The 16398-nt window shown below is 55.3% G+C and overlaps 1 protein-coding gene across 1 annotated transcript in view; it reads right to left on the bottom strand.

The window, feature by feature from the left end:
* Positions 1-16398, bottom strand: part of ITGB5 (integrin subunit beta 5) — a 115264-nt gene that overhangs the window by 84846 nt on the left and 14020 nt on the right. The window contains exon 5 of the mRNA XM_068246258.1: positions 10099-10267. Within this exon, the coding sequence (XP_068102359.1) occupies positions 10099-10267 (169 nt within the window). The remainder of the gene's footprint in view (positions 1-10098; positions 10268-16398) is intronic.

The following is a 16398-nucleotide window of genomic DNA, read 5'->3' as shown; positions in this document are numbered from 1 at the left end:
GGGTACAGTGGTCAGTAGTGCAGAGTTTGGGGTACAGTGGTCAGCACTGCAGAGTTGGGACATGGGTATCGGCTTTGCAGGATTTCAGATACAGGTAGCGGTGTGACTTGCTGTATAATTGGCAGAGGCAGACAATGGGAATCTGGCAGAGTTTGGGGTACAGTGGTCAGTAGTGCAGAGTTTGGGGTACAGTGGTTAGCAGTGCAGAGTTGGGGTACAGTGGTCAGTAGTGCAGATATTGGGATACAGGGAGCAGTGTGACTTGCTGTATAATTGGCAGAGGCTGACACATGGGAATCTGGCAGAGTTGGGGTACAGTGGTTAGCAGTACAGAGTTGGGGTACAGTGGTTAGCAGTGCAGAGTTGGGACATGGGGATCAGCATTGCAGAGTTGGGACATGGGGATCAGCATTGCAGGGTTTCGCATACAGGGAGCGGTGTGACTTGCTGTATAATTGGCAGAGGCAGAGGCTGACACATGGGAATCTGGCAGAGTTTGGGGTACAGTGGTCAGTAGTGCAGAGTTGGGGTACAGTGGTCAGTAGTGCAGAATAGGGGTACAGTGGTCAGTAGTGCAGAGTTGGGGTACAGTGGTCAGCAGTGCAGAGTTGGGGTACAGTGGTCAGTAGTGCAGAGTTGGGATACAGTGGTTAGCAGTGCAGAGTTGGGGTACAGTGGTCAGTAGTGCAGGGTTTCGGATACAGGGATCAGTATGACTTGCTGTATAATTGGCAAAGGCAGAGGCTGACACATGGGGATCTGGCAGAGTTGGGGTACAGTGGTCAGTAGTGCAGAGTTGGGGTACAGTGGTTAGCAGTGCAGAGTTGGGACATGGGGATCAGCATTGCAGGGTTTCGCATACAGGGAGCGATGTGACTTGCTGTATAACTGGCAGAGGCAGAGGCTGACACATGGGAATCTGGCAGGGTCAGCACTTGGAACGTGTTGTTACAGGAAGAATGTGCAGAGCTCAGAAAGTGACACACACACACACCACATTGTGTTAGACTCTCTGCCTGTCACAGCTCTGTGTATGGAGGACACACAGCGGCTGGGGGGGGATTGGGTGGGCAGGTATGTGGGGTGTCACTGCACGATGGGGGGGGATCTGTAGGAGCAGCAGATCGAAATATCTGGCTGCAGTCCCATCACACAATCTGTCAGCAATCAGCACTCATGCAGAGAACGGGACGCACATTTCAGCTCTGGTGGGGGAAGCACAGCGGCCTTCCAGCCAACGATGAGACGCCAGCAATCCAGCTGCTTCCCCAGGACTGCCTTATCGTGCAGAGTGCACTTGGTACAGAGCTAAGGGAGAACCCCGAGGGGAACCGGAGGCTGCATACATCAATCAATGCCAGGACTGCCTTATCGTGCAGAGTGCACCCAGTATTGAGCTAAGGGAGAACCCCGAGGGAAACAGGGGGCTGCATACATCAATCAATGCCAGGACTGCCTTATCGTGCAGAGTGCACCCGGTACAGAGCTAAGGGAGAACCCCGGGGGAACAGGGGGCTGCATACATCAACCAATGCCAGGACTGCCTTATCCTGCAGAGTGCACCCGGTACAGAGCTAAGGGAGAACCCCGGGGGAACAGGGGGCTGCATACATCAATCAATGCCAGGACTGCCTTATCGTGCAGAGTGCACCAGATACAGAGCTAAGGGAGAACCCCGAGGGGAACAGGAGGCTGCATACATCAACTAATGCCAGGACTGCCTTATCATGCAGAGTGCACCCGGTACAGAGCTAAGGGAGAACCCCGGGGGAACAGGGGGCTGCATACATCAACCAATGCCAGGACTGCCTTATCATGCAGAGTGCACCCGGTACAGAGCTAAGGGAGAACCCCGGGGGACCAGGGGCTGCATACATAAACCAATGCCAGGACTGCCTTATCATGCAGAGCGCACCCGGTACAGAGCTAAGGGAGAACCCCGAGGGAAACAGGGGGCTGCATACATCAACCAATGCCAGGACTGCCTTATCGTGCAGAGTGCACCCGGTACAGAGCTAAGGGAGAACCCCGGGGGAACAGGAGGCTGCATACATCAACCAATGCCAGGACTGCCTTATCATGCAGAGTGCACCCGATACATAGCTAAGGGAGAACCCCGGGGGAACAGGAGGCTGCATACATCAACCAATGCCAGGACTGCCTTATCGTGCAGAGCGCACCCGGTACAGAGCTAAGGGAGAACCCCGAGGGAAACAGGGGGCTGCATACATTAACATTTGCCAGGACTGCCTTATCATGCAGAGTGCACCCGGTACAGAGCTAAGGGAGAACCCCGGGGGAACAGGGGGCTGCATACATCAACCAATGCCAGGACTGCCTTATCATGCAGAGTGCACCCGGTACAGAGTTAAGGGAGAACCCCGGGGGAACAGGGGGCTGCATACATCAACTAATGCCAGGACTGCCTTATCATGCAGAGTGCACCCGGTACAGAGCTAAGGGAGAACCCCGGGGGACCAGAGGCTGCATACATCAACCAATGCCAGGACTGCCTTATCATGCAGAGTGCACCCGGTACAGAGCTAAGGGAGAACCCCGTGGGAACAGGGGGCTGCATACATCAACTAATGCCAGGACTGCCTTATCATGCAGAGTGCACCCGGTACAGAGCTAAGGGAGAACCCCGGGGGACCAGGGGCTGCATACATCAACTAATGCCAGGACTGCCTTATCATGCAGAGTGCACCCGGTACAGAGCTAAGGGAGAACCCCGGGGGAACAGGGGGCTGCATACATCAACTAATGCCAGGACTGCCTTATCATGCAGAGTGCACCCGGTACAGAGCTAAGGGAGAACCCTGGGGGAACAGGGGGCTGCATACATCAACCAATGCCAGGACTGCCTTATCATGCAGAGTGCACCCGGTACAGAGCTAAGGGAGAACTCCGAGGGGAACAGGAGGCTGCATACATCAACTAATGCCAGGACTGCCTTATCATGCAGAGCGCACCCGGTACAGAGCTAAGGGAGAACCCCGGGGGACCAGAGGCTGCATACATCAACCAATGCCAGGACTGCCTTATCATGCAGAGTGCACCCGGTACAGAGCTAAGGGAGAACCCCGGGGGAACAGGAGGCTGCATACATCAACCAATGCCAGGACTGCCTTATCATGCAGAGTGCACCCGGTACAGAGCTAAGGGAGAACCCCGGGGGAACAGGGGGCTGCATACATCAACATCAACTACTGCCCAGCATTCATCGCTGCGAGAACCGCCCACATCCCAACCCAGTGCCTGACACCCTCATAAACTAAGATGTGCAATAAACCAGCAGCTTCGGGGAGCCTCCCAGGGCAGAGAGGGAGAAGCTGCCATCACTCCCACTATCCCTGAAGTCAGAACTTCCTCTCTGCTCTAAAAGAGAAGCAACAGCATAATTATCTTTACAGAAAAACATTTCTTACTGTTACAGCTGATACAAATCCTGCAATACCAAGCAGTGTGTCTACTTCCTGCTTTCATGAAAGCAGACATATTGTTAACATCCGGTGTTTACAAATGAGCTCTTTGCCGTAGCAGTCAGCTGACACAGATGAGGGATACAATTACAGTTGTGAATAGACACAAATGAGGGGGAATTACACAGGTTAAACTCTCTAAATACATACAGGGGGCATTGCTCCGTTTTCCTTCTGTCCTGTGCGAGAGTTCAGGTCCACTTTAAGTGAAATCTGCAGAGATATCGGCTGAATTTTATTTTGCAATCTAAGGCAAAATCAAAGCTGGTAGCCGAGACTGCGAAACCGCACCGAACGCAGCTTCCTCTTCCCCGATTCCTGAGTCATCTATTTACGTTCTACACTTCCTCAGCCGTACACTCTTCTATTTAACCATTTCCTGTGAGCAAACTATTGCACAATGACACACGACACTACACAACTATTATTATGTATTTATATAGCACTGACATCTCCTGCAGCACATTACAGAGTACATAGTCATGTCACTGACTGTCCTCAGAGGAGCTCACACTCTAATCCTACCATAGTCATAGTGTAATGTCCTACCATATTATTATTATGTATTTATATAGCACTGACATCTTCTGCAGCACATTACAGAGTACATAGTCATGTCACTGACTGTCCTCAGAGGAGCTCACACTGTAATCCCTACCATAGTCATAGTGTAATGTCCTACCATATTATTATTATTTATTTATATAGCACTGACATCTCCTGCAGCACATTACAGAGTACATAGTCATGTCACTGACTGTCCTCAGAGGAGCTCACAGTCTAATCCTGCCATAGTCATAGTGTAATGTCCTACCATATTATTATTATGTATTTATATAGCACTGACATCTCCTGCAGCACGTTACAGAGTACACAGTCGTGTCACTGACTGTCCTCAGAGGAGCTCACAGTCTAATCCTGCCATAGTCATAGTGTAATGTCCTACCATATTATTATTATGTATTTATATAGCACTGACATCTCCTGCAGCACATTACAGAGTACATAGTCATGTCACCGACTGTCCTCAGAGGAGCTCACACTCTAATCCTACCATAGTCATAGTCTAATGTCCTACCATATTATTGTTATGTATTTATATAGCACTGACATCATCTGCAGCACATTACAGAGTACATACCGGTAGTCATGTCACTGACTGTCCTCAGAGGGGCTCACAATCTAATCCTACCATAGTCATAGTCCAATGTCCTACCATATTATTTTTATGTATTGATATAGTACTGACATCTCCAGCAGCACATTACAGAGTACATAGTCATGTCACTGACTGTCCTCAGAGGAGCTCACAATCTAATCCTACCATAGTCATAGTCTACTGCCCTACCATATTATTATTATTATTATATTATGTATTTATATAGCACTGACATCTCCTGCAGCACATTACAGAGTACATAGTCATGTCACTAACAGTCCTCGGAGGAGCTCACAATCTAATCCTACCAGTCATAGCCTAATGTCCTACCATATTATTATTATATATTTATATAGCACTGACATCTTTTGCAGCATTCTACAGAGTACATAGTTATGTCACTGACTGTCCTCAGAGGAGCTCACACTCTAATCCTACCATAGTCATAGTCTAATGTCATACCATATTATTATTATTATGTATTTGTATAGCACTGACATCTTCTTATGCCTTGCTGAGCCGCAGACCAGCTCACACGGGAGGACTGCTGCAGTGGAGTGTTTTCTTCCTGACCTGCCCTGGGAGAGGAGTGATTAGGTCAGGATTGCAGTTGCTGCAAAAGCAGTCGGCAGGTAACACTTGAGGCATCGCTGCTGAGATTCTGCTGTATGAATATTGTAAAGCGGAGTTCTGCTGTGAAGAGACGGATCCTCCCCCGGCGCTGACGAGTCCCGACACGCTGATGTTTATGTAACACAGTGACAGCCGGAGACGTTGTGTGATTCATGGCAGGAGGGGAGAGATCTCTGCATTCACTGTGTCTGTACCAACATGTCCTGCAACGCCACATCCCTGCCAGCCACCACGTCCTGCAACGCCGCGTCCCTGCCAGCCACCACGTCCTGCAACGCCACATCCCTGCCAGCCACCACGTCCTGCAACGCCACATCCCTGCCAGCCACCACGTCCTGCAACGCCACATCCCTGCCAGCCACCACGTCCTGCAACGCCACATCCCTGCCAGCCACCATGTCCTGCAACACCCCGTCCCTGCCAGCCACCACGTCCTGCAATGCCACGTCCCTGCCAGCCACCACGTCCCTGCCAGCCACCACGTCCCTGCCAGCCACCACGTCCCTGCCAGCCACCATGTCCTGCAATGCCACATCCCTGCCAGCCACCACGTCCTGCAACGCCACATCCCTGCCAGCCACCACGTCCTGCAACGCCACATCCCTGCCAGCCACCATGTCCTGCAACACCCCGTCCCTGCCAGCCACCACGTCCTGCAATGCCACGTCCCTGCCAGCCACGTCCCTGCCAGCCACCACGTCCCTGCCAGCCACCACGTCCCTGCCAGCCACCACGTCCCTGCCAGCCACCACGTCCCTGCCAGCCACCACGTCCTGCAATGCCACGTCCCTGCCAGCCACCACGTCCTGCAATGCCACGTCCCTGCCAGCCACCACGTCCTGCAATGCCACGTCCCTGCCAGCCACCACGTCCTGCAACGCCACGTCCCTGCCAGCCACCACGTCCTGCAACGCCACGTCCCTGCCAGCCACCATGTCCTGCAACGCCACGTCCCTGCCAGCCACCATGTCCTGCAACGCCACGTCCCTGCCAGCCACCACGTCCTGCAACACCACGTCCCTGCCAGCCACGTCCCTGCCAGCCACCACTCCCTGCCAGCCACCACGTCCTGCCAGCCACCACGTCCTGCAACACCACCCGTCCCTGCCAGCCACCACGTCCCTGCCAGCCACTACGTCCTGCAACGCAACGTAGCTGCCAACCACCTCCTGCAACGCCACATCCCTGCCAGCCACCACGTCCTGCAACGCCACATCCCTGCCAGCCACCATGTCCTGCAACGCCACGTCCTGCAACGCCACATCCCTGCCAGCCACGTCCTGCAACGCCACGTCCCTGCCAGCCACGTCCTGCAACAACACATCCCTGCCAGCCACGTCCTGCAACAACACATCCCTGCCAGCCACGTCCTGCAACGCCACATCCCTGCCAGCCACGTCCTGCAACGACACATCCCTGCCAGCCACGTCCTGCAACGCCACATCCCTGCCAGCCACGTCCTGCAACGCCACATCCCTGCCAGCCACGTCCTGCAACACCACATCCCTGCCAGCCACCACGTCCTGCAACGCCACATCCCTGCCAGCCACGTCCTGCAACGCCACATCCCTGCCAGTCACGTCCTGCCTCGCCACGTCCTGCAACGCCACATCTCTGCCAGCCACCACGTCCTGCAACACCACGTCCCTGGTGCCACCACTGTGCCCAGCCCAGCAACATCCCTGCCAGCCACGTCCTGTAATGACACATCCCTGCCAGCCACGTCCTGCAACGACACATCCCTGCCAGCCACGTCCTGCAACGACACATCCCTGCCAGCCACGTCCTGCAACGCCACATCCCTGCCAGCCACGTCCTGCCTGGCCACGTCCTGCAACGCCACGTCCCTGCCAGCCACATCCTGCAACGCCACATCCCTGCCAGCCACGTCCTGCAACGCCACGTCCCTGCCAGCCACGTCCTGCAACGCCACATCCCTGCCAGCCACGCCCTGCAACGCCACATCCCTGCCAGCCACGTCCTGCAACGCCACATCCCTGCCAGCCACGTCCTGCAACGCCACATCCCTGCCAGCCACGTCCTGCAACGCCACATCCCTGCCAGCCACGTCCTGCAACGCCACATCCCTGCCAGCCACGTCCTGCCACGCCACGTTCTGCAACGCCACATCCCTGCCAGTCACGTCCTGCCACGCCACATCCCTGCCAGCCACGTCCTGCAACGCCACGTCCCTGCCAGCCACCACGTCCTGCAACACCACGTCCCTGGTGCCACCACTGTGCCCAGGCCAGCAACATCCCTGTGTGCCACGTCCTGCAATGCCACATCCCTGGTGCCACCGCTGTTCCCAGGCCAGCCACATCCCTGCCAGCCAGAGAAAGTTCCTGTAGAAACAATGGCAGTCAGTGGAAGGAGATCGGGGGCGGGGCACAGCCATGTCGGGGGTCATCTATACACATAGACGGAAGTCTGATCGCACAACATCATCGCCACATGTTCTGGAGCCGCCAGCGATGGAGGAGATATGCAGCCGCTACTGACAACACAACGTCATACTGCAGCCGTCATGGTGGGAAGACCGCCACACACCAGAGAATCTGCTTCATAACTACAAAACTCCTACCGCTGAAATCCCAAAACACAGCAAAGGATTTTAACTCAAGTTTTTTCATTTCAGCCAAGAAGCAGCCAGTATGAATATTAAACAACCTCCTAAACTATGGAGCTGACTCCCCTTACCTCTCCCTGTTATCCCCTTACACTTTAATCTGGTATGGGCAGAGCTCTCTCTCCTATTGTATCTTGGTAGACACACAGCTCCATTTTATATACAGCTTACTGACTCCCCTTACATCTTGTGTCCCCCATTATCCGCTTACACTGATCTGGTATGGGCAGAGCTCTCTCTCCTATTGTACTCTAGTATTCTATCTACCTTTCTGCTATCTGTATCTGAATTATCATTTGCTATATTTGTACAGGGCCATGAATAAATGTTGGCACAATGCATAACAATAATATTCTACATGATGAGGCTGAGAATAATTACAAGCTGCTATAGTACAGTATTACACTGCAGAGAGATGTGATATTATTATTATCGGCAGCTCTGAGAACATCCTCTCCTGGCCTACAGACAGAAGTGTCTCTTAAAGGGCACCAGAGGCGAAGCACCCTCATGTATTTTTCCATATATATCAGTGGGAACATGACAGTAAACCCCTACCCTGCTCTCTGTTTCATTCTTCTCTGCTAAATCTGCCGGTTATCAGCCCTGATAAGAATCCCCCACTGAGCATTCAGTCTAGCTTTTCCTGGAATGGCTATAGCTGAGTCAGTCTTCTGTGATGTCTTTTCAAGCCCAAGCCTGCCCCCTTGTGGCTCTGCATTCCTGCTATTTATCCTCGAAGCAGCAAAGCAGAGCCACAAGGGGGCAGACTTAGGCTTAAAAAGACATTACAGAAGACTGACTCAGCTATAATCATTTGGGTGAAAGCTAGACTGAATGCTCAGTCGGGGATTCTTATCAGAGCTGATAACAGGCAGATTTAGCAGAGGAGAATGAAACAGAGAGCAGTTTAGGTGTTTACTGTCATGTTCCCACTGATATATATGGTAAAATACATGAGGTGTTTCCTCTCTGGTTCCCTTTAAGGCTTTTTCACACTACAGCCCTTTTTAAGAGTTTCAACGCAAAGTCGAAACTTTGCGTTGACCAAGGTAAAACAAAAGTCCATAGACTTTCATCTTACCTTTCACACCCGACGCTGCGTTTCGGGGCGTTGTGGTACGATCCCCGTCAGGATAATCAATTTCTACGCCCGCTAATCAGCGTCGCACCGCAGCATCCCGACGACACGCTGCAGCCTATTCAACGCGTGCAGGAGCCAATTTTTTTGCACCCTTTCAGACCCTAAAACCTGGAAAAAAATCCTGCTGCCAGAGAGATCTGCAGCAGTTCCACAACCACCCACCTCCCAGGCTCCAGCGCTGCAGTTTTCCCTCCATCCTCCGGGTGGCGCTGCAACTCTAAAGTGAGATTGCTGGTCATGATGACAGCCGGCGGTCTTACCGGGGGAAGCAGAGCCTTGGAGGAGCGGAAGAAGAATGATGGTCAACGTCAGGATCCCCAGGAGGTATGTAGGAACGTTCCCGCTGCGCGCATTGCTCTGCATACAGCCTCAGGCTGTAGGTCGGGATTACCGCTCTGAGCTGCGCCAAGCAGGTTAAAGGACAACTGAAGTGAAAGGTATATGGAGGCTGCCATGTTTATTTCCTTTTTTTTTTTTTTCCTTTTAAGCAATACGAGGCAAGTGATATAGGCAGCTGTAACCATGTTCAATGTCCCGATGTCTGACAGCATACCAATTGATTGGCCGCCCAGCAGAACGATACGTGTGCTGCCAGTCGTCGCACCATTGAAGAACGTTACAGCCGCGCACCCCCGAGTCCAGCTGAGAATCACTCCAGCATAGAGGATCGATCATTTCAGCTTGAAATGGATTGCAGTGATCGACTGGGTGGCCATATTGCAGCATCAATCTCTGGCAGACTCGATCATTAGGAAGGAATCGGCCGGATATCGATGCCAAAAATCGAGTAACGTATGGGCACCCTTAGAGATTGGAGATGATAAAAAGATGCATGAGAAATGACATCATAATCAAGAAAACAAAAAAAAAACTACTAAATTCTTGTAAGGAGTGACATTGAGTGACAGTGAGTGACAGCACGAAAACCTGCCTGCTTCGGAAGAGGTGGACCAATAGAACAATGGATTAACATACAGTATAATAGCGTAACGCCCCATTGTGGGTGGAGACTTGTAACCGGGGTAACGGCCGCCATTGCCCCAGCACTCACCTTGCACACGGCGGCCTGCAGGATGGCGTCGAAGGCTCCCTCAGGGGCGTCTCGGTTACGCGACACCTGCTGCTTCTGCACTTTGGTGTTGAAGTTGCTGACTTTGTCGGTCAGGGACAAGACGTTGCGGAAGCCGAAGGACGGGATGCAGTTCGGGAATGGCTTGTATCTGCAAATACGAAAAGGACAGTCAGATATCGATCCGCTCAGAGAGTACTAAAGTGCACAAAGAAAGTCAATGCAGGATGCAACTCTGGAAACAACAACTGCTGTGCAGCTGTGACACTCTGACCAGGAGGGGGCGCTGCCACACACTCATCTCTGACATCTGTGATCTGCACATCAGGTCTACCAAACACTCATCTCTGACATCTGTGATCTGCACATCAGGTCTACCACACACTCATCTGACATCTGTAATCCGCACATAAGGTCTACCAAACACTCATCCCTGACATCTGTGATCTGCACATAAGGTCTACCAAACACTCATCTCTGACATCTGTAATCCGCACATAAGGTCTACCAAGCACTCATCTCTGACATCTGTGATCCGCACATCAAGTCTGACAGGACACACAGGGGAGGGAGTCAACTGCAGAGTTTACCGGCCAGACCTAATGTGCAGAGAACAAAACACACACATAGGAAAGCTATGCTTGTAAGCAGGGAATACATTATGAGACATTTTCAGGAAATCGGATATGCTGGGATGTGATTAGACGGTGACCGCTGGCTGGTGACCTCTGTAGTATGCCCTGCAGAGGGGGCAGCACTGGGAAAGGATTGGATGGTGGCCGCTGGTGACCTCTGTAGTATGCCCTGCAGAGGAGGCAGCGCTGGGACGGGATTGGACGGTGGCCGCTGGTAATCTCTGTAGTGTGTCCTGCAGAGGAGGCAGCGCTGGGAGGAGATTGGACGGTGGCCGCTGGTGACCTCTGTACTGCATCGTGCAGAGGCAGCGCTGGGACGGGATTGGACGGTGGCCGCTGGTGACCTCTGTAGTGAGTCCTGCAGAGGGAGCAGCGCTGGGAGGTGATTGGACGGTGGCCGCTGGTGACCTCTGTAGTGCGTCCTGCAGAGGGGGCAGCGCTGGGACGGGATTGGACGCTGGCCGCTGGTGACCTCAGTAGTGTGTCCTGCAGAGGGGGCAGCGCTGGGAGGGGATTGGACGGTGGCCGCTGGTGATCTCTGTAGTGCGTCCTGCAGAGGAGGCAGCGCTGGGACGGGATTGGACGGTGGCCGCTGGTAATCTCTGTAGTGTGTCCTGCAGAGGGGGCAGCGCTGGGACAGGATTGGACGGTGACCCCTGGTGACCTCTGTAGTGTGTCCTGCAGAGGGGGCAGCGCTGGGACAGGATTGGACGGTGGCCTCTGGTGACCTCTGTAGTGTGTTCAGCAGAGGGGGCAGCGCTGGGACGGGATTGGACGGTGGCCTCTGGTGACCTCTGTAGTGTGTTCAGCAGAGGGGGCAGCGCTGGGAGGGGAGTGGACGCTGGCCGCTGGTGACCTCAGTAGTGTGTCCTGCAGAGGGGGCAGCGCTGGGAGGGGATTGGACGGTGGCCGCTGGTGACCTCTGTAGTGCGTCCTGCAGAGGGGGCAGCGCTGGGACGGGATTGGACGCTGGCCGCTGGTGACCTCAGTAGTGTGTCCTGCAGAGGGGGCAGCGCTGGGAGGGGAAGGGACGGTGGCCGCTGGTGACCTCTGTAGTGTGTCCTGCAGAAGGGGCAGCGCTGGGAGGGGATTGGACGGTGGCCGCTGGTGACCTCTGTAGTGCGTCCTGCAGAGGGGGCAGCGCTGGGACGGGATTGGACGCTGGCCGCTGGTGACCTCTGTAGTGTGTCCTGCAGAGGGGGCAGCGCTGGGAGGGGATTGGACGGTGGCCGCTGGTGATCTCTGTAGTGCGTCCTGCAGAGGCAGCGCTGGGACGGGATTGGACGGTGGCTGCTGGTGATCTCTGTAGAGCACCCTGCAGAGGCAGCGCTGGGACGGGATTGGACGGTGGCCGCTGGGGACCTCTGTAGTATGTCCTGCAGAGGGGGCAGCGCTGGGACGGGATTGGACGGTGGCCACTGGTGACCTCTGTAGTGCGTCCTGCAGAGGGGGCAGCGCTGGGACGGGATTGGACGGTGGCCGCTGGTGACCTCAGTAGTGTGTCCTGCAGAGGAGGCAGCGCTGGGAGGAGATTGGACGGTGGCCGCTGGTGATCTCTGTACTGCATCCTGCAGAGGCAGCGCTGGGACGGGATTGGACGGTGGCCGCTGGTGACCTCTGTAGTGCGTCCTGCAGAGGGGGCAGCGCTGGGACGGGATTGGACGGTGGCCGCTGGTGACCTCTGTAGTGCGTCCTGCAGAGGGGGCAGCGCTGGGACGGGATTGGACGCTGGCCGCTGGTGACCTCAGTAGTGTGCCCTGCAGAGGGGGCAGCGCTGGGACGGGATTGGACGGTGGCTGCTGGTGATCTCTGTAGAGCACCCTGCAGAGGCAGCGCTGGGACGGGATTGGACGGTGGCCGCTGGTGACCTCTGAAGTGTGTCCTGCAGAGGAGGCAGCGCTGGGACGGGATTGGACGGTGGCCGCTGGTGATCTCTGTAGTGAGTCCTGCAGAGGGAGCAGCGCTGGGAGGTGATTGGACGGTGGCCACTGGTGACTTCTGTACTGCTTCCTGCAGAGGGGGCAGCGCTGGGACGGGATTGGACAGTGGCCGCTGGTGATCTCTGTAGTGTGTCCTGCAGAGGGGGCAGCGCTGGGAGGGGATTGGACGGTGGCCGCTGGTGATCTCTGTAGTGCGTCCTGCAGAGGGGGCAGCGCTGGGACGGGATTGGACGGTGGCTGCTGGTGATCTCTGTAGTGTGTCCTGCAGAGGCAGCACTGGGACAGGATTGGACGGTGGCTGCTGGTGATCTCTGTAGTGTGTCCTGCAGAGGGGGCAGCGCTGGGATGGGATTGGACGGTGGCCGCTGGTGACCTCTGTAGAGCACCCTGCAGAGGCAGCGCTGGGACAGGATTGGACGGTGGCTGCTGGTGACCTCTGTAGTGTGTCCTGCAGAGGAGGCAGCGCTGGGATGGGATTGGACGGTGGCCACTGGTGACCTCTGTAGTGCGTCCTGCAGAGGGGGCAGCGCTGGGACGGGATTGGACGGTGGCCACTGGTGACCTCTGTAGTGTGTCCTGCAGAGGGGGCAGCGCTGGGAGGGGATTGGACGGTGGCCGCTGGTGATCTCTGTAGTGCGTCCTGCAGAGGCAGCGCTGGGACAGGATTGGACGGTGGCTGCTGGTGATCTCTGTAGTGTGTCCTGCAGAGGAGGCAGCGCTGGGATGGGATTGGACGGTGGCCGCTGGTGACCTCTGTAGAGCACCCTGCAGAGGCAGCGCTGGGACAGGATTGGACGGTGGCTGCTGGTGACCTCTGTAGTGTGTCCTGCAGAGGAGGCAGCGCTGGGATGGGATTGGACGGTGGCCGCTGGTGACCTCTGTAGTGTGCCCTGCAGAGGGGACAGCACTGGGAGGGGATTGGACGGTGGCCTCTGGTGACCTCTGTAGTGTGTCCTGCAGAGGGGGCAGCGCTGGGAGGTGATTGGACGGTGGCCTCTGGTGACCTCTGTTGTGTGTCCTGCAGAGGGGGCAGCGCTGGGACAGGATTGGACGGTGGCCGCTGGTGACCTCTGTACTGCATCCTGCAGAGGCAGCGCTGGGACGGGATTGGACGGTGGCCGCTGGTGACCTCTGTAGTGCGTCCTGCAGAGGGGGCAGCGCTGGGACGGGATTGGACGGTGGCCGCTGGTGACCTCTGTAGTGTGCCCTGCAGAGGGGACAGCACTGGGAGGGGATTGGACGGTGGCCGCTGGTGACCTCTGTAGTGTGCCCTGCAGAGGGGACAGCACTGGGAGGGGATTGGACGGTGGCCTCTGGTGACCTCTGTAGTGTGTCCTGCAGAGGGGGCAGCGCTGGGACGGGATTGGACGGTGGCCGCTGGTGACCTCTGTAGTGTGCCCTGCAGAGGGGACAGCACTGGGAGGGGATTGGACGGTGGCCTCTGGTGACCTCTGTTGTGTGTCCTGCAGAGGGGGCAGCGCTGGGACAGGATTGGACGGTGGCCGCTGGTGACCTCTGTTGTGTGTCCTGCAGAGGGGGCAGCGCTGGGACGGGATTGGACGGTGGCTGCTGGTGATCTCTGTAGAGCACCCTGCAGAGGCAGCGCTGGGACAGGATTGGACGGTGGCCGCTGGTGACCTCTGTAGTGCGCCCTGCAGAGGCAGCGCTGGGACGGGATTGGACGGTGGCCGCTGGTGATCTCTGTAGTGCGTCCTGCAGAGGAGGCAGCGTTGGGACGGGATTGGACGGTGGCCGCTGGTGATCTCTGTAGTGTGTCCTGCAGAGGGGGCAGCGCTGGGACAGGATTGGACGGTGGCCTCTGGTGACCTCAGTAGTGTGTCCTGCAGAGGGGGCAGCGCTGGGACAGGATTGGACGGTGGCCTCTGGTGACCTCAGTAGTGTGTCCTGCAGAGGGGGCAGCGCTGGGACAGGATTGGACGGTGGCCGCTTGTGACCTCAGTAGTGTGTCCTGCAGAGGGGGCAGCGCTGGGACGGGATTGGACGGTGGCCGCTTGTGACCTCAGTAGTGTGTCCTGCAGAGGGGGCAGCGCTGGGACAGGACTGGACGGTGGCCTCTGGTGACCTCTGTAGTGTGTCCTGCAGAGGGGGCAGCGCTGGGACGGGATTGGACGGTGGCCTCTGGTGACCTCTGTAGTGTGTCCTGCAGAGGGGGCAGCGCTGGGACGGGATTGGACGGTGGCCCCTGGTGACCTCTGTAGTGTGTTCAGCAGAGGGGGCAGCGCTGGGACGGGATTGGACGGTGGCCCGCAGTGCGGTGGCGGTCAGGACAATAACGAGCACTCTGGGGAATTCTAGAAATGTGCAGCACTTTGTTTTCTCTCCCTCTCCACTGAACTATTCTGCTGAAATGCAACCATTCAGATCCCGGCGTGCCGGGTCACCGGGCAGAGCGCCAAACCAGCAGAGAATAAACACAAAACCGTTCCAGACAAAGAGCCGTCCAACAGCACAGGCAGTGTGAGGAGGCGGCAAACACGACGCAGTTCCAATAACACCGGCAAATAAACGTTGCCACATGCTTAATTTCTGTGTAATTGGAGAATTACCGGTAATCAGTTTCTCTGAGTGATAGTAGAAGCAGTGGAGTGTTGTGCCGTGTTAGCCATCAAAAAAAGCAAGACGTTTTCAATCAGGAGGAGAGATTACAAAACAACCTAATAAAAAAAATCTGTTATAACCTAAAGAGGATTGTGAGGCATAATATACAAGGCTTCCTGGGAAACCCTCCTGAAGTGGCAATTAAAGTGAACCTGTAAGTTTGGACAGTTTGCGCTCCCGTACTACAGCGCAGGTGCAGAACACTCCCAGCCGTAGGAGCGAGTCTAGGAGGGTGCATGCGCCGACTGGCCCAACTTACGGGCCTTCTACCGTTAGAAGGAGAAGGCGGAGGACGACATTGTGGTAGTGATCCGTGCGGAGGGGGCTGGAGGAAGCCCCAGGTATGTATAAATCTTTTACTTTTTTTCGTCTCTGGTACACTTTAAGGCATCTAATTACATTTATTTATGTTTGCAAACGTGTATATAAGCTGTGTTTTTAAAGGGGCTCTGTGAGATGTTAAAAAAAAAAAACTGACACTTACCTGGGTGTTCTATCGGCCCCCTGCAGCCATCCTCCTACGATCCTAAGTTCCCTGCCGCCACCACCGGTCAATTATTCATCTAGCAAGAAGAATAGTGCGCGCTCCCGCTCGCGTCCTCGGGAGCTTACTGTGCAGGCGCAGTACAAGGTTTTCTCATACTGCGGCAGCGCAGTAAGCTCCCGGAGATGCGAGCGAGCATGTGCGTGGCCACGGCCGCGCAGTCGCGTTAGTTGAATAATTAGCCCGGGACCGGAGGCGTGACCAAGCATCCAGAAGGACGCAAAACGGCGGTCGCTTGGCCCACCTCAGTCCCTCAACTCCCACCTCTTCACTGGCAGCTTGTTCATGATACATCTAATGATGCTGTGAGTACATCTTGAATTAAATTGTGACCACTTGTTGCATTCAATTGGATTGCAAAAGGTCGGAAGGTGCAGGCATCTATTTCTTCACTGATCACAGAAGCCCAGGTAAGTGTCAGTTTGTTTGTTTTTTAACATCCCACAGAATTCCTTTAACATCTTGTCAATGTGCAGGAACTGAATCCAATGAAGGGTTATTGTTTTATTTACCCCTAAATTAGACCATAAATGTGATACGATTT

This window comes from Hyperolius riggenbachi, chromosome 7 (assembly GCF_040937935.1).
Source record: "Hyperolius riggenbachi isolate aHypRig1 chromosome 7, aHypRig1.pri, whole genome shotgun sequence".
NCBI classification, from domain to species: Eukaryota; Metazoa; Chordata; class Amphibia; order Anura; family Hyperoliidae; genus Hyperolius; species Hyperolius riggenbachi.
The sequence above is the reverse complement of the archived record's forward strand: the minus strand, read 5'-3'. Positions and strand labels throughout refer to the sequence as shown.